At 39.9% G+C, this 26,467-nt stretch overlaps 1 protein-coding gene across 2 annotated transcripts in view; it reads left to right on the top strand.

Annotated features, from left to right (window-relative positions):
• Positions 1 to 1,378: 1,378 nt before the first annotated feature.
• The window catches only part of GALNT2 (polypeptide N-acetylgalactosaminyltransferase 2), a 98,877-nt gene continuing 73,788 nt past the window's right edge, over positions 1,379 to 26,467 (top strand). The window contains exon 1 of one of the 2 annotated variants that reach the window (XM_051614936.1): positions 1,379 to 1,545. In XM_051614936.1, the coding sequence (XP_051470896.1) occupies positions 1,423 to 1,545 (123 nt within the window). In that variant the 5' untranslated portion in view covers positions 1,379 to 1,422. The remainder of the gene's footprint in view (positions 1,546 to 26,467) is intronic. The other variant, XM_051614935.1, reaches the window with a different exon arrangement.

The following is a 26,467-nucleotide window of genomic DNA, read 5'->3' on the forward strand; positions in this document are numbered from 1 at the left end:
AGGCACAATCGGTGCTTTTGCGGGAAGGACTCTCACTTGCATCAAACACACTTTGGATCAATCAAAAACTCTCACCCAGAGTATCTGTGTGTCTCCTGGCAGCCCATGCTCTCTGGTCTACCTCACTTCAATAGATGACAGCTAATTGGTTCCAAAACTTGATTTTTGGACAAATTTGGTTTCTCTCTCCAACTCCCTCCCAAACGAAGAATCGTAATGCTGAGCTTATTGAAAGTCATTTGCTCTGAAGAAAGAGGTCTCCTTATTTTACATTCCCTGAACCTATACTTATTTGGGATACCTTCCTTTGCCTATTTGCCCATCCTGTCTCTCCGTCAGGGCCCTGGCAGGTGGGAAGGTATGCACTGATTCATTGAAATCTTTGCATGCCAGATAACTTCTGCCCAGGCAGTGCCAATACTGACATGAATCACCTTCATGATAAGACTGTCAGCAGACAGTGACTGTGCTGGCAAGCAGGTGAGCTTTTGATGCTGTTTCTTTTGGCTGCTGGATCATTTCTTGCTCATGCAACAGGATTTCTGCCAGACCCCTGCCTCACCCCAGCATGGCTTTCTTTGTAAGCAGTCTGCACAGAGGCTTTGTAGCCACCGGTGTGGCTGGGCTGACAGAGGTCTGACATCGGTACAGACGGGAGGACAGAAATGTGCAGACATCCAGAATGAGCGGCAGTACAACAGCAGATTGAAAAAAAAGAGGTGAGATGACAGGGAAAACCTTAAGAAACCAGCCGCGCTCTGCTCTGAAACAGAGGTGGTGTTTAATTGTTAGGGAGTATGTCCCTCCCATGCTTAGTCTTGCGTTCCCAGTTCTTGAGGTCTCACAGCGGGGTGAGATGGCAGCAAATGCCGAACACCAGAAAACTGCCGCGGAAGAGCAGCAGCACGAGCTGCGCGCACAGGTCAGCGAAGCACGGCGAGCGCGAGCAGCCGCGCAGCGCCTGTCCCGCCGTGTTTCGGGCTGGGACGGGGTGAACAGACAGGTGAAATTACCAGGCAACGAGCCCGCATCAACAGCCCAGCCCCTCAAGACCGGTCCCCGCGGAGCGGCTCGGGAACCACGCCGGCCGTCGCGCCGGTGGCTGCCGGGCCGCTGACCCGCCGGCCCGCGAAGGCGCAGGGGCCGAGGAGCTGCCGCCGCCCGCCCGCGAGGGCCGGGCGGTGCGGGGCGGTGCGGGGCCGGGCGGTGCGGGGCGCGCAGCCGGCGCCCCGGGGCCGGCCCGGCGTGCTGCAGCCATGGTGACGGCGGCAGCCCCGTCCCGCCCCCCGCGGGGCCGGGCGGCGCGGGATTGGTCGGGGGGCGGGCGTCCGCCCTCTGCCCCCTGACCCTGCGCGGCGGCGGCGGGCGCGGCGGCGGGTGCTGCCCGTTTCCTGGTGGCCTGGCGGCGGCGCGGGAGAAAGGATGCGGCGCAGGTCTCGGCTGCTGCTCTGCTTCGCCTTCCTCTGGGTGCTGGGCATCGCCTACTACATGTACTCGGGCGGCAGCGCCGCGCTGGCCGGAGGCGGCGGCGGCGGCGGGAGGAAGGTGAGAGCCCAGCGCGGAGCCCGGCGCGGGGCGGGCGGGGAGGGTGCGCCCGCTCCGCGCTCCCCGCTCCGGCGGCGGGCGGCTCGGTCTGGGCGGGCGGCGGCGGCGGCTGGGTCCGCTGTGCGGGCAGGGGCGGCGGGAGGATCTCCTCACGCCCGCGGGCGCTGGCTTTCGGGTGGGGTGGGACTGCTCCGGGTCCTCCCTCGCCACCCCCACCTGCCCCTCCCGCCGGCCCGCCGCTCCCCTGCCCGTTTCCCGGAGGCAGATGGCTTCTTTGTGGACTTCAGACCGGTTTCAGCCTCGTCACGTCGGCTCCCTGTCCAACTGCGGGCGGCCACGTCCCGGGCCGGGGGAAGTTGGTGTGGGAGGGGAAGGCGGGCGGGCGGGGGCCCGGGGCTGTGCGCTGGGGCGGGGGGCCCGCTCCCCTCCCGGCTGCCCCTTCCCTCCTTCCCCGCCGGCACCGGAGACCTTTGGGCTTGTGTGCCCACCCAGAGAACGCGCCGGGATCCGAGCTGCAAATGCGTTTTCCTCTTTCTTTGCCCCCCTTGGATGTGCAGCGATTTCCTTTCTCCTTGGCGCTGTGCCTAAAAGATACCGTTTTCTGATCGGTTTGGCAATATTTCAGGAAATAGCTGGATTTGTCACATTTCATGCCTGGGGGTGCGGAAGGTCTGTCCCTTCCTTTTTTTAACAGCTCCGTTGCTCATGTTCAGTAAGTTGTCCATTGACAGTACAGGAGTATTGTTTCATTACTCTCTCCGTGAACTTACTCAGTAAATGTTTCTATGTGTTGTAGCAATTCATTGATCAGGAAAGCAGCTGGAAGTATGTCCTAGTTCACATTTGTGTCAATCAAAACATGATGTGGGAAGTGGCAACTTTATCCACTAACTGTTTAGAAAAATGAGTTATGGATAAGTGCTGCTTTTTTTTTTTTTTTTTTTTGGTGGCCTTTTTTTCCCTCAAAGACTAGCAAAGCCAAGAGCTTTTAGAAACTATTGCTTTTATTTTAGGGTAGGGAAGTTGAAAAAGCATCTCATAATTGCATGGTTTTTCAAAGCACCCCAAACAAACCCAGAAATCGGAAGAGGGCAACTGAGTGGAGTGTACTGCAGTTAAGGAGTGTTATTTGCTCATAAATGGCAGTCTCCTGTTAAATGAAAAGTAGTGTTTCTGAAGTCTAGCAGTGTATAAGAAGAGGAATCTTTTTACAGTGATGCAGCTTGCTTCATCAATGCATGCATTCATGGTAAAGATCTGCTGATGGCCGTTTCCCATGGCAGGTCATGGAAGCAGATACTTGCGTGATTACTTACGTGAGCAAGGGTCTAGAGAATGACTTGCTGATCGTTGATAATTGGCTCACTGTTCTGATGTGTCCTGTTTTATTTTCTCCCTCTAGATTAGGAATGTGTTCAACAGCGACTTTTGACGTAATATATTAAAGTAAGTGTTAAGTGTGTATTGCTAAATGCAAGCTTGTGGTCCTTCGAAGTAGGTACAGTAGCAGAAATAGATCAAGCATGTGATAAAAAGCAAGGCAGTAGCCTGGAGCCTTTCTTGAAGAACCAACCACCAGAGTGTATTTAGAAAGTAAAAGCAATCTTATGCTGCTGCTGATGTATAATGGGATAAAGAAAAGCTATCAAGGCAAATATATCTGCAGATAGGGAAATGTATTTTTAACTCTTATGGTGTGTTTCATTTGGAGTTTCCAGACAGATTTGCAACTCTTGTTCAGTTCATTTTTACTGCTGGGGAAACTGCAGTGTGGGGATAGTGATTTGTCCAAGGTCATCTAGAAGACAAGGTGAGAATAAAACAGAAAAGAAACTGTTTTTTCTGAGTACGAGTCTGGTACTTAATCTACTAGAACCTGCTGATTTTTATTATGGATATTAGGAGGAGTTTTTATTACGGTTTTAAGAGGTCTATGATCCTGATACTTGCTTCGGTAGTGTAATTTGTCATCATGCTGCACAAAATTTCGTAAACCTTACTGGTATTTAAAGAAAATGAGACATTTCTTAGGCCTGAGCTGAAGCTCAGAGCTAGGTTTCAAAAAATGTGAAAGTTTAATGCAAGGCAATAGTCAGGAATAAAATAGGTGCTGTGACCACGAGAAACAAGTGGAGAAATTAACAATTATGTGTGGATTGGTGATTTAGGATTCTATTTTCTGTCAGTGAAGCATAAAATTTAATCCTGGACTTCAGCATAGGTTAGCAAATGCAAGTAGAGGAAACTGAGTGTAATGTAATAGCTTTTGAATCTCAATAAAAGGCTTATTAACTTGGTGTCAGACCCTGGTATAAAGCAAACCCACAAACTATCTTAAACTTGCGAACAGAATTCCGGCTGTAGTAAATTTCCTGGTGTATACGACTTCATGTAGTCCTTATTGCTTGCCCACTATTTCAATATAATGGAAACACAGTTGCTTTACAGAAGAACACCACTTTTAATAAGTTGAAGTCTCTGCTGTGTTCAGTCTATAAGATTACAAAAGCCAGGAGGGGATAGTTCTTCATTTGTGTGAGTAAGTAATTTGCATGTTAATTACAGTTCTGCTTATACAAATACAATGTTTTTTTCCATAAGGATGGTTTTTATTCTGTACACAGACCTAGTGTGTTACCCAGACATGCTGGACTTGTTTGTTAAAGCAGCCAGTCCCGTGATGTGATGACCACCACCAATTCCCTTTCTCTTCAGTAGAGTTGAAGGTGTTTACCCTTTGCCAACCAGGATTGCACCTGAGTAAGAGGAAAGGGTGATTTACTTTTTTTTCTTTGCTTTTCTTATTAGAGTGGTGTCAGACTTGATGTAAGCCTCTATTTATTTCGCTTCTTCTTTTACAACCTTCTGATGAGATCTATGAAGCTGTTTGGATGTCGCATTGTGCAGGACAGCCTTGCCTAAGTTTTTGTCCCCTGGCAAAAGTGATGGAATCCACAGCCCACCAGTGCTCTGGCCTGTTAGGAGCTGGGCAGGCATGAAAGGGCCTAAACCAAGTAGAAGCTGTCTTATTCGTAAACATGTAAATAATAATAATGATAACAAAAAAGAAGGTGCCGTGCTTCTTATTCTGAACAAACTTGTCTACTGGGAGGTGTCCCTGCTTGTAGCAGGGAGGTTGGAACCTGATGATCTTTAAGGTCCCTTCCAACCTTGACTGTGCTGTGGTTCTGACATTGGCATGAAAACCATATCAGAAAGAAATGATGTCTTCCATGTCTGGAATTTAGGGTGTGATAATGTGTTGTTGTTGTTGTTGTTTTCTTCTCCCTGAAAAGAAGAAAAGGGTAGAGTTGATGCTCTTCATTCAAAACATACTGGGAGAGGGCAGAGATGTCTTTTTATGTCCTTTTTTTTTTTTTTTTTTTTTTTTTCTTCAGTGAATCTCCAATTGAAATGATTGTAAGGTTGAGATCCACAGGTTCAGTTCACTCCTTTTCCAGCCAGATGACTGGCTGGAAAGAGTGAGTCTGATTTGCTTGTTTAAAGGTTAGAGAAACAGTTCCCAAAGCATGGGCTGTGACACAGGGGTGGACTGGAACTTCGCTTCTTTTTGTGGATTAATTTCCTAACCAGTAGCAAAAGTGGTTCATGCTCTGTTTCTCCAGCTTGCACAAAATGGAGCAGTTTCTGCAAGATGGTTAGAAAACTACTCATACCCTGCTAAGCCAAAGTCATACTGATGATGTGATCTCCTCCTAAGACTGGTGTGAATTTGGATTTGTGTGTTTGTCACACAGGTTTTAAGTTTTTTAACCACTAAGCTCTTGCACAATAGCATGGCTGGATTGAAAACCAGCACACCAAACAGTCCCAAACCCCAGCTGTTTTCTAAAGAACTTACTCTTCCAGGTATTAAGAAAGTAGCCCTGTGTAATTGAGCCCTTCAGGCAGGACAGAGGAATGTCTGCATCTTGTTGAAAGCATGGAACCTTCACTGCTGCCAAGAGCGCAGTCCTCCTAGGCGTATCCTGAAGGAGACCTGTAAACAGAAAGGAGATACTATTGAAAGCTAAAGCATCAAGAAGGGCCTGCTAGGTTTAGCTGCAGCTGAGCCAAGGTTTGGAGCCTTCTGGATTGAGGTGCCAGAGTGCTGACAAGCTTTTGCTTTTGTTACCATGTAAATAAAGAATGTCAGTTGTTTTAAAGTTGGCCCTCTCTCCCCTCCCGCCCTGTCGTTGCTATCTAGAGGAGGAGGCTAAAAGCAGTCTTTGAGTAATGAGAGATGGATAACTTTTGCCAGTGCTTCTTAAAATTAGAAACATACTTATTTTTATCAGCTCTCCATCCCCCACCACTTAAAAAACCCCAACCCAAAAACCAAACCAAAAACCAAAACCCAACAAAACCAAACTCCAAACCCACCTTGAACTAGAAGCTTTGTTAATCTTTTGGCTCACTGGATTTGCTGGGTGTAGTGGAAAAAATGGGAGAAATTTAATTTATAGCTAGTTGAGCCACAAGGAGGCAGGCTTCTCCTGTGGAACTGGTTATTGCCCTGTATATAGGGGTATTTTTCTGTTCAGGATTCTGATTTTGGGGTTTTTTAATTGTTTGGGTTTATTTTTTTTTGAGCAGGCTTTTGATAGGTGACTGTACCATGGAGCTAGTGGAGATGAAATAAACCCAAAGGTAAAAGGTGAAGCTTTGCCCTGAGTATGTGACTCATTAAAAGTAACTTGATCACTTTGGGAAAAGCAAGGGGAAAAAAAAAAGAAAGCTTTGTAAGTTCTTGTTCTTCTAGCATAAAACTTTAGAGTAACTCCTTTCAGCGTATACAAAGCTTTCTTCTCTTCTTTTCTGCTTTTTCGGAACCCTTGAACTATTTTGAACTGTTAAATGAGGCTGTTACTGCCATTGTACATAATGATGTACATAGGAGAGCAAGAGCACTACATATACTACAGATTTAATAAACCTAAGTTTGTTTTTGAAGGTTTAAGTAGGAGGAAAAGGGAAACATTTTAACTTCAGGTGCATTAACGCATTTTTGACAGAGAATGAAACTGTGGAGTGTAACTTCTTTTGACTGTTAAGGTGTGTGAAGGCAGTAGAACTTCTTTCTGGAAGGGGGTCAAAAGTTACCTCCCCAGTTCATGTTTGGGGAGGCATTGTGTGTTTTGATTGCTAAACTTTGGTTTGCTCCATCACTTTTAAATGCAACTTCAATCTTTATATGATGTGACATTTGATGGGATTTCTGATATCCTGATGTTTAGACAAGTGAAGATACCAAAGGTTAAAAGTATTGTATCTTTTTTGTGGCCTTCATTTTCTAGAAGGTCCAAGGAGAATGGAAAGGATGTTCCTCTGTGTAACAGGTAACAGTTTCTGCTAATAGATGTTTTTCTTCAATTTTGTAATAAATGGGAAAGAAATAAAATGGTCTGGCACTTCAATCATAAATCTGCCCTCCTCTCACTAGAATATAAAAATGAGTCTTGGAAGTTTGTTATACATGCAAAGCTTTTTTAATCTAACATAGGTTGCGTGGCAGAATTACTGTCTTGGCAATTCAGTCACTTATGTCTGTGTATTCATAGAAATTTAACTTTGCAGTTAAAAGACAGTCGAATGCAGTTTTTTTCAGTCTGTTTAGGCCTGTGGTCATATTGGGCTCTTCCTATTTTCTCCCCTGCTGTTTGAAATGCTTCAGTGGGGGCTTTGCTGTTGTTATAGAGGAGTAGTGAGAATTTAATTCTTAGCCAGAAGACTTGTGTTGTCCCCTGCAACCTGCCAGATTAGAAATCAATGACTGATGTCGATATAAGTGCTGTTGCTCTTGGATTACTGAAAGCTATTTTGTTTCATAAATGGAGAATAAATGGAGAGCAGGGCTGTAGTGATGGCAGAAGAAGCTGGGGAAGCAAGAATCATTTTCTCAGTAGTTTCATATGAAACAGGGTAGTTAACAATTTTTTTCCCTAGTTTTTCCCTTTCATGTGGGTATTCTTGTAGTATGCTGTGCTTCTCCCAGTTCTTCCATTGCTGGTGTGGCTTGCTGCTTGCTGTGATCTCAGTGTACAAAGTTTATAAGTTGTAGTGATGACCTTTGACAGAGTTTAAAAATTAAGTAGTGTACTAATGAAGTGTGTCATGTACTCTACCTGTTCTTTCTTGTCAGTCTTGTGTTTTGAAGTGTATTGCAAATAAAAGCCAGTCATTCTTTCCATGTGTTCTAGGTACTTCCAAAAATAAAATACAGAAGTAACATACAATATTTTTTTTCTAATTTAGAAAAGGCGTGATGTTGCTTCCTGTGAATCAATCTCAGTAATGATTACCAAAATGCAGTTGTCATCTCTTGGTCTTCAGACCAACCTAGAGAAAATAAAAATAAACCATTTAAGCATATGTTAGAGAACTTTCAATCTCAGTCTTCAAAATTACATGGTAATTCTACATTTTTTCCTTAGAAGCTTTGATTAGTTTTCCTCTTTAGTCTTGCCTGTCCTTTTGGTCCTTTTTGATTTACAGTGTTCTGTAGGTCAGATGATAGATGTGCTATTGTCTGCTAGAAAGCCAATCATGATGGTACTCTGCTACGGAATAGAATAGAGAGCTTTTTATATTGGTACTGAGTGTTGCAAGACAGTAACCCTTGTTGCATGCCTAGAAGCTGTTTAAAAATAATAATTCCAGGAGACAGCCTAGAAAATATTTTTGGTTGGCTTCTTGGTAACTACATGGAATTTATAAATAATTTAATATGCATTACTTTCAGTTAGGTTAATTAAATCTGTTTGAGAAGAAAATATTATGACATGGTTGATCCTGTGAAACTCAGGTGATGAATGTAAGCTGCTCAAATTAAGTCAATGCAAATGATAGATATAAACTTATATTTTTTGCATAAGTTGATTTGGTCCACTTGAGTCTTTTCTTAAATAACCTACTCCTGGCAGTAGTTTAGCTATAGTGGTACAAATCAGTGTATAGCCAGGTGTTCTACAGTTTTTCAACTCTGTGGCAGTTGATAACTTCTTACTAAATGTGATTTTTATTAGGACTTAGTGGAGAAGCCGTGTTTTGCCAATCTGTTGGTGATGCCATGTGTTGGCAATACATTTGAATTCTAATAATGAATCTGCAGGAAGCAGTGAGACATTTATGTTTTTGCAGCTATATGTGGCTGAATGTCACTGCCTGAATATATCAGGATATAGTGGAAAGAGTATTAGTCTGTGTTAGAGAAAGAAACACTAAGCAGGTTGTTTTATTGCCGTCATGCAATGCAAAACAGTGGTATCTTAAGCTATATACATTTTAAAACCAGGGCGCATTCTTTCATGCTGTTTGTTTTGAAATTAGTAGGTTCTCTTCTTCTCTTTTGCATTTTGGTTTCATGTAAGCTTTCAAAAGAATAAAGGATGGATGGAGGAGGGAAGATTGGGAAAAAAAAAAGGTAAATGTCCACATCAAAATGTTAATTTTATGTGTTTAGGAATTCAAATGCATAGCATAAGATAGTCTAGATAACATTAGCAACTGAACCATTTCATCTTCCCTCTGGTTCTGTAAGGTTCTTCCACAGAAATTTTCATATGGTAGACCTATCCCATTAAGTAGAAGTGAAGATATTTAAATGTGTGGTATTGGTTTTTTTTTCCCCTCCATTATTTGGAGAGTGATTTATTTTACGAAACCTGTATGTTACTAATGCATAGCAAGTACATGCTTACCTGTCATTCTCTAAGTGTTTGCCAAGTAATCTTACCATGAACAAAGTAGTCCTGGACAATTTATTGTGTCCTATGTTAGTTGTTAAAGAAAATGGAAAAAATCAGCATCTGTTTTCTCTCCATAAGAAGTGGCTGATACCACTTAGGTGGGGCAATTCCAATGATCTGTTGTAATACAGAGTATTTTACTCTTCCATTGTGTCTTTAAGGTAGGCCTTTTTTACTTTGTGTGTGACGTGATTTGTTTGTTGTGGTATTTTTTTTCCCCCTTGGTGAGTATCAAATTGCATGTTGAAGTTGTTTTTCTTCCAAGAAAACAAAGCTACTTTTTCATACGATAGCCTTCCAATGTAGCTTGTGCAGATTACTATCAACACTGTTTTTCTTTCCCATTTGCCTTCTCATCTGTCTAAACTGTTTTATTTTCCCTGCTATCCCTTTTTTTATACACTGGTTTTCTTAATTGCCTAAGGTATGTTTACTGTCATTTAAACAAGCTAATATATGCTAGTTCAAATAGTTCCAGCACCTGACAGAGCCATCTATGTAAAGGGACTATCTGAGCAGATGTTAGTTTTGAACTCTGCTTATGAAATTCAAATGGGAATGGAATGAGATACTAAAACTCTGAATTTTAGAGCATTCCATATATCCCCCAAAACTGTTGTGTAGTGCACGTCAAAGGCTGTAATTTGGGTTTGTCTTCTTTATAACTATGGTCTCTCATGGAAAAAAGAGCCTATTGAAAAGTTGGGGATTCAGTTAAACTTTTCTGAAGTTGTAACATTGTCATAAAACTTGTGCATTTTTTTAAGGAAAGCAAATAATAACTAGATACCCAGGTTCAGGCATTAGCAAAGTGCAAGAGACTGTCTGTAGTGTGTAACAGATCTGCTTGAAACAAAAAAACTAGCCAAGGAAAGATTATACAAAGAATTGGCAGTGAGTTATGCTATTGTGTGCAAATTCTCCAAGAGCTATGACTTGATGAGGGGAAAATGTTTTCTCCTTGTATGAAGTTCCAAATGTTTAGCCACCCTGGAAGTAATCAGCACAGCTGAAATTAGTTTTGGTTACTAAAATAAATTTACTCTAGCTGACCTGTCAGTTTAAGGATGGTCAATAAATGGGTTTATATATGGATGTGTACTTTAGTGAGATTAAATGTTAGGGGTTTTAGATAGCTTGGCTTTTATTTTTCTTGCTTTTTCTAAGTGAAATTGAAGTCTGTTCACTCAAGTATATTTGAATTCTCTTAGGACCTTGGTAAGGAAAATGTACTTCTCATTAGTTACTTCATTTGATAGCAAACTGCTACTGACTAATGCTGGACCAACTTATATATTTGCAGGTCGTTGTTCAGTCACTGGGAAATGTCCCTATCACAAAACCACTGCTGTGGTAGGCAAACCTACGAAAAAATGTATGGGCAGTTGAATTACAGTTTATCTGCTGGAGTGTTTCGCTAAATTAGGTTTGTGTATGTTGTGCAGAGGTGTAATAAGTTCTTGTTATGGATGATGGCTTGTCTCCTGCTACAGTGGAATGCACCAGTTGTCCTGTTTACCATAGCAGACCATCCAGCAACAGCAATCTGGCTTATTTTTTCCTGTGTTATCTAGTTGGACCAAAGAGGGGGTATTCTTTGGTCCTCTGATATCTCCCAATACAATTTCTTGTTTTGCCAGCAGCCACTGGCATGAAGATGTGGTGTGTCATTTAGCCTCAACAAATGGTTGACTGTTCTGCTATGTGGAGTAGTTGTTACCCATATCTACTATCTTAGTGAATAATTTTGAAAGTTTTAATTAAGGAAACGTTCCTTTTCCACTGATGCAGCATCTAGCTTGCTTTATGTGTTCTTTGTAGATGCTGATGTTGAAAAGTAATTATAGCAAGTGCTGTAAGGACCCGTGAGAGAGCTGAAGCTTGACTCTGTTACTTGCTGTACTTCTAAGAGTCATCTCTTGGTGTGACCTGTCACTCCAAACCAAACCTTTTTGTCTATTTGTATCTCAACAGACTATACTAGATAATTGACTGTTTTGGACTAAAACTCAGTAATTGAAGTAATTGCCTTTAAGAAATGATAGTGTCTCAAGTTATGTAGCATATGGAAAAGAGCTCAAGCTTTTCTGTCTTCAGCACTGAAGTGTGATGGGACCTTATGCTGCTAAGCTGACTAGAGTTTGGGTCTAGATCTGATACAGTAGTTGAGCTATGCAGGGAACCACATCTAGTGTCTAATCTTGGTGTGGGTGATGTTGACCACTTCTGAAACCTTGAGTTCATACATGTTTATTTTTGTTTAGAATTGTGGTACTCTAATGCTTATTTCCAAGAGCAGCTATAGTGCAGATGCAGATGACAGTTTGGGTTTATGGCATTTGTTCAGATCAACTGTGATTGTGGTTGTCATCTTACAATGTTGTTAACCCAGGTACTGAGAAAAGTTTCCACTGACAAATCTGGATAAGTAAGCAAGAAGAGTGATGTAAAAACTTCCTTCCACTCACTGCATATCATGTATCCTGCAGTGATTTTTTTTTTTTTTTTAAACTTACTGAGTGTCCTTGGTGTTCCAAAAGATGTATCGGAAAAAAAGGCAGTTTAGGGATATTGTTTGATGAGTCTTGGGGTGTAGGAGCACATTGGAAGTTACTTTCTTTGAACACTTTACAATCCTTGAACTGATAGTTTTTCTTTTGTACAAGTCTTGCCAAGACTTCTAAAATTGTTTTAAGAAATACTGGTTTTAGTGCACCCAGTTGGTGAAAAAAGCCGATTCATAATGATGAATAAGCAGGGTGTTGGATACTAGTGGATGTATGTACTTGATGGTCTTCTAAGATGTATAATCTTTTTTTTTTTTTTTTTTTTTTTTAAACAGACATGACTAGTAGAACTTACGGAGAAATCTTGTACTTAAGATGGCAATTTCTATTAAAATAATCCATAGAAGCACTGGAATTATGGCAGTACTTGAAGATGCTAAGCACTTGTTTATGTATGCAGAACAGCTAATAAGTTCTGCAGTTTGCTTCATTTATTGCTACTTTTCTGTTTGAGTACTCTTATTTTGAGTTTATCTGTAATTTCCCTTAGCTATATGACTGTGTTACTTTCCTGTTGTACTGTCATAAAACTGTCAGAACATCATGGCACACAATGGGTCTTTTAAAAACATCATTTCTTAGATAAGGCAGGTTTTTAGGTAGAGATTCTATTTTACTATAAAAGTGAGGATAGATGTAAAACTGGGTTTGGTGAAGTGTGTGTGTGGTCTGTAATTTTCTTTTTTTAAACTGAAGACAGTGGCCTTTTTGTAGAGGCTTGTACTTTGTTTGCTGCTGTTTCTCAAATTATACTTGAACAAGTCTTGCTTCTTTTTGCCTAGATGTGTGAACTCAGTGACACAGCTTACCATCTGCAGTTTCAATTGAGTTGAAGACACTTGTCTGCTTTTGTCCTCTGTAGGTTGAGGTACCATGCTGCTTTTCCTGGAGAGAGGTGATAGAAAGGGACCATTAAACGATCAGCTTGGAAGACGTACTTTTGCATTAGTGTCTTATCAGAATAATTAAAAAGATTTTCTAGCTTTCTGTGATCAGTTAGTGCTTGTGGATATCAGTTTTCTAGCTTGGAATTTGTTTAGCTGGCTCTTTGTCAGCCAGAGGAACAAGAGTCTCCAATGGGAGAGGTCTTTTGGAAGTATATCAGTGTAACTATTCTTCTGGCAACTGCCTGATGTTTTCACTTAGACTGTTCTCATGCTCTTACTGGCAGTAGGCTGTAGCAGCTGGGATGTCAGCATGTTTGCTTTTTTTGTTGCATGGTTTAGTCTTCTTTCAGGCTTATCAATTTAAGACACTAGCTTTGTAGTATTTCCCCCCCTGTATTTGAATGGTCTTTTGTCATCATACAAATAGTGAAGAAAATGGAAACGAAATCATAGGAAGTGCTACTACTGGCTTCACTTCTAGGTTTAGAAGTTACAGTGGTTATTGCCCATAGTTAAATGACCAAATAGTTGTTTCTCTTCTCTCTCTTTCTGAATTCTATATTTTGCCAGGAAAACAAAGTTTTTCCCAGTTCTGCCAGTAAACTGCAGTGCTTGCCAGTTATTGCAATGGTCTTAGCATGGGTAGAACTACTGTTGACATGGATATTGTCCCAGTTGCACTGTTTGAGTAGGTGGATAACATGCTAGCATGCTTAAGTATGTGTGATCTTAGTTTGTCCATGTTAACTGGAAGATTGATCCTCTAAATATTGCTGTTGAAGAAAATTAAATTTACAAGCTCATGTCTAGTAAAAATGCAGATGCCTTTAAACATTTTATAATGGGAGTAATTAGTCCCTACCATGATTCCAGTAATCAGTTTTTATATTTACTTATCCCAGTATAATCTATCTCACATGTAGCATCATGTAGTTTTTCTAACGATTCACTTCATTCTGCCTTTTTGTTTTTTTTCTGGAAGTGCAGTTCTAGGTCTTATGCCCCTTCCAATAATAGAGGTGTCTTGTAACATACACTGCCTTTTTACTCCTTTGAGGACTGAAGATATACAGCATAAGTTGGTTTAGTTCCATTTGCCCAGTTTCTGTGCTGTGCTCTTGGGTTTGTGCTTGAATCTCTAGGGACTGTATTCTTTATATCTTAGTTGGAAAAAAGCACCATGTAAATAGATTCTATGTTCTCTTTTCCCTGCAAGTATGAAAAGCTACTGATATTCCTGTCTTGGAATAAAGAATGTATGGTGAATACTTCTTGGGAAACCTATTACCTAAACGTGAACTTATCAAGAAAAAGTTAGATGGCCACTTGATTATTTTCCATTAACTAGAGCTTTTATGATCCTAAATTTAAGCATTAAATAATTGCATGCTGGTAGAGTATGAAAAAAAGAGCTCAGTGTTTCTGTTTCATGAAGTTAAACTAGGAACTGGCTACTTCTGTTTCTGATGCCCAAAGCTAGTGCTTCCATCAAAGCCAGTGTGTCTGTGAAGGAAGAAGGGCTGAGGAACTCAAGAATTTTAATAGTATCTGGCACACACCAACTCACGTTTTATTTGCGTTCTGAAACAGAAAAGGGACAGGTAATGATGTAGGCTGCTACTTTGTTTTAAAAGGCATGGTATCTGTCGTATGTAGTTTCTATCAGTCACCAACAAAGCATCCTGCATAAAAAAATCAAGAAATGGAGTGAAGATAAGCTGTAGATCAAAAAGGAGAGACAGGTATGCTAAATAACTGTAGCCTTTTGCTTTCTTTTTTCTATTTCAGAAAATCACCACAAGCCCCAAGAGAACAAACATGTGCTCTACTAATCTTACCATTAGTATAAAAAGCTGCTTATATTATTGGTCTCCGCAGGAAAGTCAAATTCAGTTGAGCTGAAGGAAATCTGGAGAGAATCCATGCTGCAGATGTTTTGGGGTTGATGTTCATGTGTACTAAAGGCAACAATGTATAATTTTGATTATCCTATTAAATTAACTTATCTTTGAGGTTTACAAAACAATAAATAGCCTCTGTGCTAAGGATAATAATGCAGTTTTAGAGCTGTTAAGTGTACCTGTTTCCCAGGTTCAGTTCAGTTTTACCTGTTTACTTGTAGACAAAAACAATTACATCCTGTTAAGACCAAATATGAGTGGAAAGCTGTTCTCTTCATGTTTGTTTTGTGTTTGGGGCTGTTGTATCCCTCTACTTTACCATTTGGTTGCTTCTTGACAACTCAACTGATTTATTTCTTTTTCAGTCATGTTTGGATTTGAATGATGACAACTGGGTTGTGGTTTGTTTTTTTTTTTGTGGACTGTGTCAGCTGCCTTCAGATTTGCATTAGCAGAGAAGGAGGCTTCTAGAAACAGTAACTGCATCCATCATGATACTACAGTATCTTTTTTGGCAGTTGTATGGTGTATATAGAGAGAAATTAAATATGTGGTGTAGAGTTGCACAAATCTAATAAAAGAGACCTGACAAAGTCATTGTCCATTATGCTAGGATGACAGTTGATTTGGATTGTACCCACTTTTTCATGGGCACATTTCAAAAAAACTTTCAAGTCACAGTAATCTATTAAATTTCTTTAAAAAAAAATAAATCTGAGTTTTGTGTAGCCACAAACCATGCTTCTAAAGTTTCTGGAAAGATTAATCTGGGTAGGAGAACTTGCAAGCAAAGTTACAGCTTGAACTGTGGCAAAACCAATGTACTGTAAATCTTCTCAGGAAAGGTTCAGTCTACTCTGTAACCATCACTGTGACACTGAAATGCTAGATTTTAGTTAGCTTTCAGACATGCATTCTATCTTTAAAGTTAAAATGAATCTGATTTTTCCTACTGATGGCTGTTTGGGAATTCACAGTAGCTTTTGGCAGGTAGTGAATTAGATTCTGGTGGGGTGCCTGTGACTCCCACTACATTTAGTGCCTCTCCACAGTTCAAAGCAATTGGCCTGAAACTTGTTTTTTACTCTTTTGGTCTTCTTGGGCCATCGCTCCTGCCAGTAAGTGGCACTGGTGCTAGAAATGTCAGTGTCTAGCTTAATGTTGCATGACTTCAGCTTATTTTATAATAGATCAGAATGTGTTGTGAGAGGAGATCAGCAATTATGAAAGAGAGGTGATACTGCCAGCCTTTTTTTTTTCCCTGTGGATAGGCATCTATCTACAAATTTTAACTTGTTTGCTATTTTACCATGTGTTTTCACACTCTGCTTCAATGGTGGGCTTAGGCTCTTCTTTGAGAGAAGCTGTATGTTTCACAACAACACTCATTTGCCAAGGCTCTGTTTTGCAGTAGCTTTCTTAAAGATGCACTAATTCTGAAGGTGTTGCCTGTTCAGCACCACTTTCTGTCCACCTGTGTTGCATACAGTAACGTGACAAGACAGGTTTGTTTTTAAAAACTGGAATGAAGATTTCTACTATTGCACAAGAAATAACAAGCACGATTTTTCTGAAATATTTTTACCTTTTGATGTAAGCATGCTATTTTGTGTTATAAAATGTTTGCATTGAGTGCAAGTGGAAAGTATTATGTCTTATAAATAAAAGCTAATTTAATCTGCTTGTCATTTTTTTGCCATTGTGCTGTTTACAATCTTTAAGACTTCTTAAATATGTTGGAGCTTGTTTCTTTTTGATGATGGCAAGCTGTGTCTCATTGCCTTTCTCAGGCCACTACTTAATCTGTACTACACTTCAAAGCAATAGGGGGGGTGTCAGAGCCTTCCATTTTCTGCATCAGGCTACAGACTAACACCTTATATTCTATATCTTGGGTTACTAGGCAGTGGTATTTGAGCATGTTTTCTAAACCAGAGAACTATTGACCTGAAATACCACAGAGATAAAGACATTGTAATAATTTCCTCTATAAAGAGGTGATGGAATAGAGTAAAGTAAGTGTGGACAAGTACTTTATTTTTGTCTGTAGGAGGAAGTGTATGGTTACTGAACTGTCTCATGGCATGGTACTATGACCATGTTCTCATGGTTAATGCATAAGTATACTTCATTAAATATTTGACAGTCCCTCTCCTGTTTCCCCCCCCTCTTGCTCTCCTAATTGTGTAGTGTTAGTTAATAGGAATGAAATGTTAATATACACAATTATTTTCCTCCTTGAGAGTTGCAGAAAGTGATGACCTTTGGAAGACTTTAAGTAGCTCCTGGGACTGCTTGAAGAAGCATGTTGTTCTTTATAATGAAGTCTTTTGCAGAGCCTAAACAGCATCTTCCGTGTACAGTCATCATAAGAAAAAAATCTTGGTGTGTAGCCAATTCCTGAAGTTCAAGTAATATTTAGTAGGCTTTCTTTGAATCATTAAAAGCAGTAGTAGTACAGAGGCTACCAAACTTACAAGTTAGAATTAATGTTAAGATTATATTTTAAAAAAACCAGTTTTGTATTCAGAGGATTAGTTAATTTCTCTACCAAGGATCATAGTCAGCTCTGCCCCAGGAAGGGAGCTTTGATTCAGTTTACAGAGATCACTGAGAAGTTTGTGCCATGCTAACTGGCTTTCTTTGCACCTGGTAATGCTGTGTTGTCCCTCTGATTTTTCCTTTTTTTCCCCTTCCAGCTGGTACTTGACTGCTGCAAAAAAGTAGCTATGTAGTTCCTGTCCTCATAGATAGTATCTTCATACAAAATTATGCTGTTTTATTGTTCCAGATTTTAAAGAATTTGGCTGCCAGTAGGATTAATACTGGGTTATCTATTTTACAGTAGCACTTTTCCTGATCCAACCCATACATGTAGACACTAATTTAACAAACAAACAAACCAAAACAAATAACAAAACAAAACCCGAGTTCTTTCCTGTTGAGTTTTTTTTTTTTGGCCACTGATGCAAATCAGTCCTCTTTGGGGAGGAAATAATTTAAAATATTGTCATAAACCAATATTTTTATGTTCTTCTCTTGCTTAGGGAATCCTCAAATTAGTGTGAAAGGGGGAAGTTCAGCAACAAAGTAAAATAACATGGTTATTTTCCTCCTGAAAGGAAAGTGTGACTCAATGCTGTGCTGTTGGTAACCAGAGCCCAAATAATATAATGATCTACAAAAAAACAAAACCAAAGCTTCAGAGTGAGAGAATACATTGTTGGATGATAGCAGGGTGGATGGCAAAGCTTCAGTTTACTACGTCAGGCCATTTAATGTTTCAAACTGAACTAAATATGAATTAATATCAAAAATTTTGAATGAAGTTTAACTTAAAGATGGCTTCACAGGGACATTTTGAAAAACAATTTCTGCCAGCTTTGAATGTGTTGTCATTGTGGGCTTTCTTTTTCCAAAGAATTCTGCTCTAGTAGCAGTCTTGGGAGTCTGTGTTTGTGTGGCATGGCATATCTCCAAAGGCTTGGGAATTTGTTTTTGAGAAGTGGTGATGTAGCTATTTCTTTATTCTAGTTGCATACAAAATCAAGCATCTTTGTTCTGCTCGTTCAAATATCTTCATTCCATAAAGCAGATGTAGCCCTCAATGTTTTTCCTTGGCATTTCCCTTGCCTTTGTGACATTTTCAGTTGCTTGGCTTGAACTGGTTTTCAAACCCAGGAGTTTGTATTTATTGAGAAGGATGTAAATCTGAACATTTCTGCTTTTCATGTCTGAAATTTGTCCATAGCAGGTGCTGGTGACAAGTACAGTATGTGAGCTGCAGAGAAATATGTTCTGTTGGTGCAGATTATCAACACAGACATGTAGGTAGAAAGTACCACAATGCAGAAACCCCCTCAGATTTAGCCTTTGATGTTGAAGCTGTACATCAGCTGCTAGATTCTGGAGCTCAAATATTACTTGGTTAATGCAAGCGGTTGAGAGGGGATTCTGGATTTCAGAATTTTAACATATTTAACTGTAAGCTTTACCTTTGCTCTACTTCTTTTCAGTGGGGCCAGTGTAAACATTTGTCTGATGTAAGAAAAAAGCAATTTTGGTGGCTTTTTTTTTCTATTTTTAAATTTTTTTTGGAACAGCAATGCAGAGGAATTCTTGCCTGCCATCGCTCCCTCTATCCATGTGGCTGCTCTTAAAGATTTTTGTCAGTCTGATGTGATTTTCCAATGGAAAGGTCAAATTTTTTGAGCAGTCTTCCTTTCCCATTGCCATAATAGTAATATTGGCAAACTCCTGAGTAGCGTAAATTCTGATCAGAAAGAAATTCCTATGAAGTACTGCATGCAGACTTCTCTGTGAAATGGGTGATTAAGGGGTCTCAATTTGTGCAGAAAGCAAATAAACTGACATAATTATGCTGTTAAAAGCCAGATTTTAAATGTGTCCACTGTAATTACTGATAGACTAGTTCAGTAATAGGCCACTGTGGCAGAAGGTGCATCTGGTAGCCTCAGACCACTGGTGGAATGGTCCTTTTTCTTGAAGTTTTGGAAATGGGATGCTGATTGTCAAGCTGCCACAGATTCCAAATTTTTAAAACCAAAGCTTTCTAATTTTGTACAAACTTTCATGGAGATTTTTTATAAAGAAAAAAAAAGCAGGTTTTCTTGCCCTGTTTTAGAATTTCTCAGGAAAAGCAGGTACTAGGCCGCATGTAGTTCTTATTTTGAACAGTGTTGCTACTCCTGGATTTAATAAACTAGTGCTTTTGATAGTTTTCACTGTTAGGAAGAATTTGTTTGGAAAAGGTGATTAATTGTTCACAACTGTTATGACACTAAGAATTTTTGCTACATTAAAATTTTTCTTTACTCATTATTTTCCTCTAAGGGATTAAGAACACCTGTTTGTCAGTACAGAATAGGTCTGAATTAAGTTTTTCCTTCAAGTGCCCATATCCAGCCCTCAGTATTGTTATTCCCTCACATCTCCTTCTCTTACTTGAGGAGGATGGAATTGATTTCTTTTTAACAGCTTTTTAGCTATAAATCTTTGTGCCTTTTTCTGTGGAGGAAAGACAACATGAGGAGAAGAAAGTTTGAAGAGGGTTGTTACTGAATTCAAAGGGAAGTCTGTTGTTGCACTCCAGATAATTTTTCCAGCGTGTCTTGCTTAGACAACTGTGCATGACAGTTTCTGTAAGCAGCTATGAAGCTCTCTTCTTCAGAGGGTGAGAGAGGCTGCATAGTTGTAGATATTCTTGTTAGCACAATAGTGGTATTATTTTTTTAAATCCAAGTAGTGATTTTCAAAATTCAAGGGCTGAATCTCTCGACCAATGCTGAAAGTTTTTCAATATCTCTAAAAGTACACTGACTTCTCTCCTGGACAGTCTAGATTTCTATTTCCTCCCTAGTTTGGGGGTATATGGCATGATCAGTAGCATTTTATACCTCATGTTTTAGTCTGTCTGCATAGACTCCAAAGAGCAAGCCTATGAACAGCTTCACAACCTCTGTGATTTTGTATTATGTTTGAAGCTGTTTTGCTTTTAATCTGAAAAGGCAAACAGTGAAGGCAGCCTTGCAGTCAGGCATACAAATACCCTTTTTGCTTTGGTGTTGCTGTTTTGTACAATAATAAGCATAGCTTGTAAAAAGTTGTCTTTGATTTTCTTAGCTTCTACTTGCTGTGAAGATTTTTTTGTAGTAATGTGACAATTTTCCATTCTTGTATCTATGCTGGGATATGGGTAGACTGTGAACTCCTTCCTCAGCTGCAAATGTCCTAGTGACTGCCTTGAGAAAGGCTGTTGAAGATGGAAATAAGTAAAAATAATTGCTATTGCTTGCAAGTTTGGCTGAGCTTTCTGGGATATTTTATTGTCGAAAGGACTGTGGAGCTAATCCACAACTACAGTAGAGTGCAAGCCCACAGAACTGCAGCAGCCATAGCTAGCATGTTGGAAACAAATGAGTGTTTATGTTGAGTGGAGTTTAGACCCGCTTTTCCTGCTTATGAATGCCTGAGTATCATTGGCTTTTGCTGTCTTGAGATGCATGGGTTATGTTTTGTAGTTCTCCTGAGGAGAAGGGCTTGGGGATGTTGGTTGACAAAAAGCTCAAAATGAGCTGATGACATGCACTGGCAGCCAAGAAAGCCAACCATATCCTGGGCTGCATCAAAAGCAATATGGCTGGCAGGTCAAGGGAGAAGATTCTTCCCCGCTACTCTACTGTTGTGAGACCTGGAGTACTGTGCCTGGTTATGGAGCCTCCAACACAAGGACATGGAGCTCCTGGAGCAAGCCCCAAGGAGAACCATGAAGATGATCAGAGGGCTGGAGCACCTCTCTTATGAAGACAGGCTGAGATAGTGTTGGGATTGTTCAGCCTGGAGAAGAGAAGGCTCCAGGGAGACCTTATAGTGGCCTTCAAGTTCCTAAAGGGGGCCTACAGGAAAGCTAGAGATGGACTTTTTACAAGGGCATGTAGTGATAGGATGAAGGATAATGGTTTTAAGATGAAATTGGGTAGGTTCAGATGAGATAGGAAGAAATTCTTAGGTGTGAGAGTAGTGAGACACTGGAACAGGTTCCCCAGGAAAGTTTTGGATGCCCCCTCCCTGGCAGTGTTCCAGGCCAGGTTGGATGGGGTGTTGAGCAACATGGTCTAGTGGGAGGTGTGCTGACTCACGGCAGGGGCGTTGGAACTATATGATCTTGAAGGTCCCTTCCAACCCAAACCCTTCTATGATATTTGTCTATAAATTTTGGGAAGGCAACACATAATTTCAAAGCAACAGTGATAAGGCAACAATTTTCTATTTACCTTTTCTAAAAACTTTAACTGAAAGCAATCTAGCTCAGGTGTAAGTTGACTGCAGTAACCCTCTTCTATTGGCTTATTAACAGTAATAGGTTAATGTGATCTCAGTTACTGTGTATCAATACCTTCTTAGCAAGAGCAGATAATGTAGTGGGCAGTACTGCTGGACTAGTACAATAAACTTTGCTAGACCCGGCTGTTCTGCAACCCTTAAAGCAGAGAGGAAACAAAGCAGAGTTATGGAAGGGCACAGGAAAGAGGCTTAAAAATACCAATTAGAATTGATGAAGAGCAAAAGAAGAAAATATGAAAGGATGTATACTGAAGGGGTATCATCAACACAGCACAGTAGGAATAGTTGCTCTGCTTTTGTAGAAATGAGTTGGCAGAGCACAGGGAGTGGGCACTGTAGAGCTGAAGGAGCAGATGGGTCTTAGAGAAAAGAGGGTAGATCATGGAATGAATTTAAGCGTGTTATTTTTGATCTTGTGCCTTTAAAGTGACAGTGAGTAGACCAAATACCTCTTCTTTATCATAACCTTTTAGGAAATAAGCTGACATATCAATTAACTTATAAGACTTAGCTAACTTCTAAAGTATTTCCTGATGTGTTTGCTCAATATACAGATTTGAAATTTTGAGGAAAAACGAGGTTTTTGTGGAAACATCCCATGAACCCTGATAACTTACTGTAATATAGGACAGGTTTAGGGGTTAGTTGACTCAAGCACCAATTAACCAATTTTGGTATTGGTATGTATGTCATACTGATGATATAAGAAGTTGGTTGGGTGCATGTCTGTTGTTGCTCTGTGTGATGAAGGGAGGCTGTTTGCTATATTCTATTGAGGTTCTAGAACTGCATTTACACTTAGCATTTCTTATATCAGGAAAGCCTGTGTTAGCTGTCAGTCTTTGAAGCACGCTGTGCTTGCATAGAGAACAAACTGTTGGAAGGTCTTGTATCTTTGTTAGAAGTAGGGAACTACAGGTAGAGTTCTGGGTAGGACCTCAAATCCAGTTTCATCAGGAGGGGGAATGGTTTTTTGAGTGTGCTGATTTGGCCTTAAATGCTGCAAAACTCTAGTTGTAGGGACAACGCAAACTTTCAGCAACGACTACCCCTTTGGCATGCTCAGTCACTGTTGTAGGTTAACTGGTGTGAGCCATATCTATTATTTAACTGCTGATATTTTCAGTCAGCTGTAAGCTGCTTACTGAATGCTTAATTTCTTCCAGATAAGTAAAGCAGAAGGACAGGGAGCACTTCAGAAATTTAAAAACTGTTGTGATTCTAATTCATACTTGACAAGGTCAGATGTGACATGTCTTCTTTTGAAGTTTAAATGACATCCAGGTAGCCAAGATCTGACCCAGGGTCCTTTGTCAGCAAAAACTTGGTGCCAAAGCAGTGTAGGCTTAATATTTGCTTCTGTGCTATACAGGCATTCTACTCCAGTGCTTAATTTTAATCATGCTGGAAATCTGTCTGCATTTATTATGTCATTGCATCTCCTGAAACCATGTTACTTGGCATTGTCTTAGAAAGGAAACTGAATAATATACGTTTATTCAAGTGCCAGGGAATGTTTTATTTGGTTCCTGACCAGTATTAAAGGGCATAGCTGTGAACATGAGCCTTGGTCTGAACTCATGTATGTTCAGTAACTCTAAACTGTCCATTTGTTGAAAAGAAAAACGCTTCTGGGATTAAGTCAGAAAGAAATAAAAACACAAACTCAGTGACTAACAAATGTAATGAATGTAGGCCTTGCATGTTGTCTGTGGTGGTTTTTCTGTATGTGTATGTTCTTTCATTAGCCATCAGGATATATACATACATATAAACTGTACACATTTACACAAAAAAAAACAAGTATTGCTTTTTTATTTGATGTTTGTTTGCTTCCTTAGAAACTCCTAGCACTAAGTGGTTGTGCTAATTTCTGTGAAATTAGAACTCTGAGATTTCTATAAGGTATTGCTAGCATTAAGCTACACAACTTGAAGTTGCAATTTTTCTAATCATTCTTGATTACATCTTCATATCTTTCATGTCAGGGGTAATTAAATGTTGACTAATTATAGTGCTTTAGTTTTTTGCTGACAAAAACCTGCTTTAGAAATTGCAAATTCCTGTTCTAGTTATAGCTGTCTTCTTCCAGCCTATATTTTAACACATAAAAATATCACTTGGAGACTGTATAAATAAAATAGAAAGCAATCTGAATCGCAGTATAATTTGCTACCCTGAACTACAGTAAGCTTTAGAATTAGCTGCCCTGAAATGATGGAACCTACTGGGCACATCTTTCTCTACAGCGGTTCTGCACCTGCCAGTCACTTTGTATAGAAGAAGTGACGACTTCTGCTGAAGTCCAGGATAGCAAAAAGCCAGAGCAAGAGGATTTTAGTTTGTATCAGTGGTATCTACAGCATAGTCTTAGTATAAAATTGAGTGGGTACATAATAGTGTTTCCTTGCAGCAGCTTAACAATACTATTCTTTGTCCCATGACATCCCAAAATACTGGGCAAACCTCTGGTAGCTCTCCTACAATCACTCCGGAAATTCTAGGTAGCCTTTTAATTTTTTTTTATTTTTTTTTTCCTGCCACAGATCAGTATTTTCTGCAGTGTACTTACTGCTGAATTCGAGTATTGAAAAGTTCAGTCATGTTTCACAAAACAGCATATTAATTTGCACTTTGTTGTGGAAAGCATCTACTTATGGAAGCTGCAGGAAACTGATTAGTGTTTGAGGACATATTTCAGAAATACAGGACAGGATGAAGTGATGGTGATGCTCTTCAGCATTCAGAAATGTAAGACTTGCTTTTTGGTATGCCAGCTGACATAATAACTTGACAACCTGAAATGAGTTTCTAGACAAGTAGAGGGTAAAAGTTGATACCACTTTGGTCAGCACACTCTTATTATGTTCTGTTGGTTAACTTGACACACATTTTCAAGAGTTAAGTTATAATCTGCTTAAGATGGACCTTCAGCTATCTTAAAATAAAATAAGGTTTTATGGAAATTAATTCATTAGTATCTCATCCACAGTGTAGTGAGTTACCATACTAGAATGTATATTTGGTTTCAAGTACAAACTCTGTATCTCATAGTACTTCTGTAACAATTTCTAAAAAAGTATCATGTGTAGTCTTACAGGTATAAGATACTACTTTACTTACTGTAATCGTGTTACAATTTTAGAGAAGACAAAACATTCTTGGCTCTTCTTGTGGTAATACTACTTCGGTAGACTCAGAAAAGAGAGAGATTGTAGTAATTTCATGGCAGAGTAACCATAGAAGAATTATTCTTAGTCCTAAGGCAGATTTTGGTTTTGGCTTTTTTGTTGTTTTGCTGTAAGTCACATTCATGAGAAATTGTGAAAACAAAACTTTACTTATCTAGCCTGCCTGATGTGTTAGAGGAGTACTGACTGTTCCTGAAGTTGATTTAGAGATGCAGCTTAATGCGTGCCTCTGGGATGACTATATAAAATCGTGGGTCTGTTTGAAATGTGTTTTTTTGTTTTGTTACCTTGTTCTTTGTCTTTAGTGCTTGTATTATAAACAGCTTTCTGCATGTGCAATTGGCGTTGCTCTGCGTGTGTGTTGCCCAGAAAATGGGCAGTGCTGGTGTCTTCTCTGAAGCTTTGATGGAACCCCCCCCACTCTCTGCACCTTGTGAGTGGTGATTTTCAAAGTAATTTTTAATGGCCCTCTATTAGATGTTGAAAGCATCTAGCTGCAAGTATGAATGCTTCCATATTCCTTAATGGCTTGCTTGTAAAATTGTATCAGTAAAATTCTTTGTCTAATGTTGTACCAGACAGGCTAGTCTTGCATGAGAAATTGTATCTTGTTTCTGAAGTTTCAGAACTGCCTTTTGTCTTCAGCTAACAAACCCAGTCATATGCGTATTTGCCTTTTTCTCAAAATGATGTTGACAATTAAAATTTGATTTCTGTTGCTGAAGTCAAATGCTCTCTTTTCCCCTCTGTGCTAATCTCTCATGAGTGATGAGCTCTAACAATTTTACTGTCAGTTAAAAGTAAGAGCTAGGGCCTGATAGTCTGGGTGGAAATGTAGCTGAACCTTTTTGGTTGCTTTGCTTGGGACCTCTGAACTTGGTGATTTTTAACTGGGAGGTTATGGTTGGTGCTGTGTACTGTGATTTGTCTTTCCATTAATATTCTAACAAATTCTATTCCACTTTCTTATCTGCTGTGGTATCTTAACTCTTCTCCTTAGTTACTTCATCCCTTCCTCTGTCCTTTTACTGCAGAAGAGAAGCATGGTAGATGCATACAGTGAACTCTTCCCTCAGCTGGCAGGTTATGTTGCTTGGCTATTGGCTGTAAAAGCATCTGCGTTAAATCAGTTTCCTGATACAGCACCTGCCATCTCCAGTGAATCTTTCACAGACCTTAATGTTTCTGAAGTCTTTGTTAGTAACTGGACTAGTAAACAAAAGTTTAGTGGTTCTGAACCTGGGCTGTTGTTCTGGGAAGAAATGGGTTTTACTGTCATCTGCTGGGGCTCCAGAGGCTGCCCAGACATCCCAGTTTCTCTGGGCTCTGGTAGCAGATGTAGCATCCACCTGAGCTGCTACTCCATCTGAACAGTAGAAGTGAGTGTTTTTTTTCAAAGGTACTGAAAAAAAAGCTCTAATCTAGAACTCTGTAATTGTTTTTTGTAATTCCTCCAGCTATAGCTAATGGCCGGATTTTTCTAGGTTCTATAGTTCTACAGATGACTAGTAACTTATTTCAGATAAATAAATTTGTTTCTCTAGTGGTTTGGGAAAGTTTTGAGCAAGATTTTAACAGGGATGCTTCACTCTAAATCTGCATTCTCCTAACTCCCTGAAGTATTGTCTTTAGGAGAGGACAAATTGAATGTCTTACCCTCAGAAGGTAAGGTGGGAGATGCTGAGACAGCCTTAATTTGAGGTGATAGTCCTCTTCCTGGAGATCTGCTGTTATTTTAGAAGGAAGCTGAGAGGAAATTATAGT

Source organism: Apus apus, chromosome 3 (genome assembly GCF_020740795.1).
Source record: "Apus apus isolate bApuApu2 chromosome 3, bApuApu2.pri.cur, whole genome shotgun sequence".
Lineage (NCBI taxonomy): Eukaryota > Metazoa > Chordata > Aves > Apodiformes > Apodidae > Apus > Apus apus.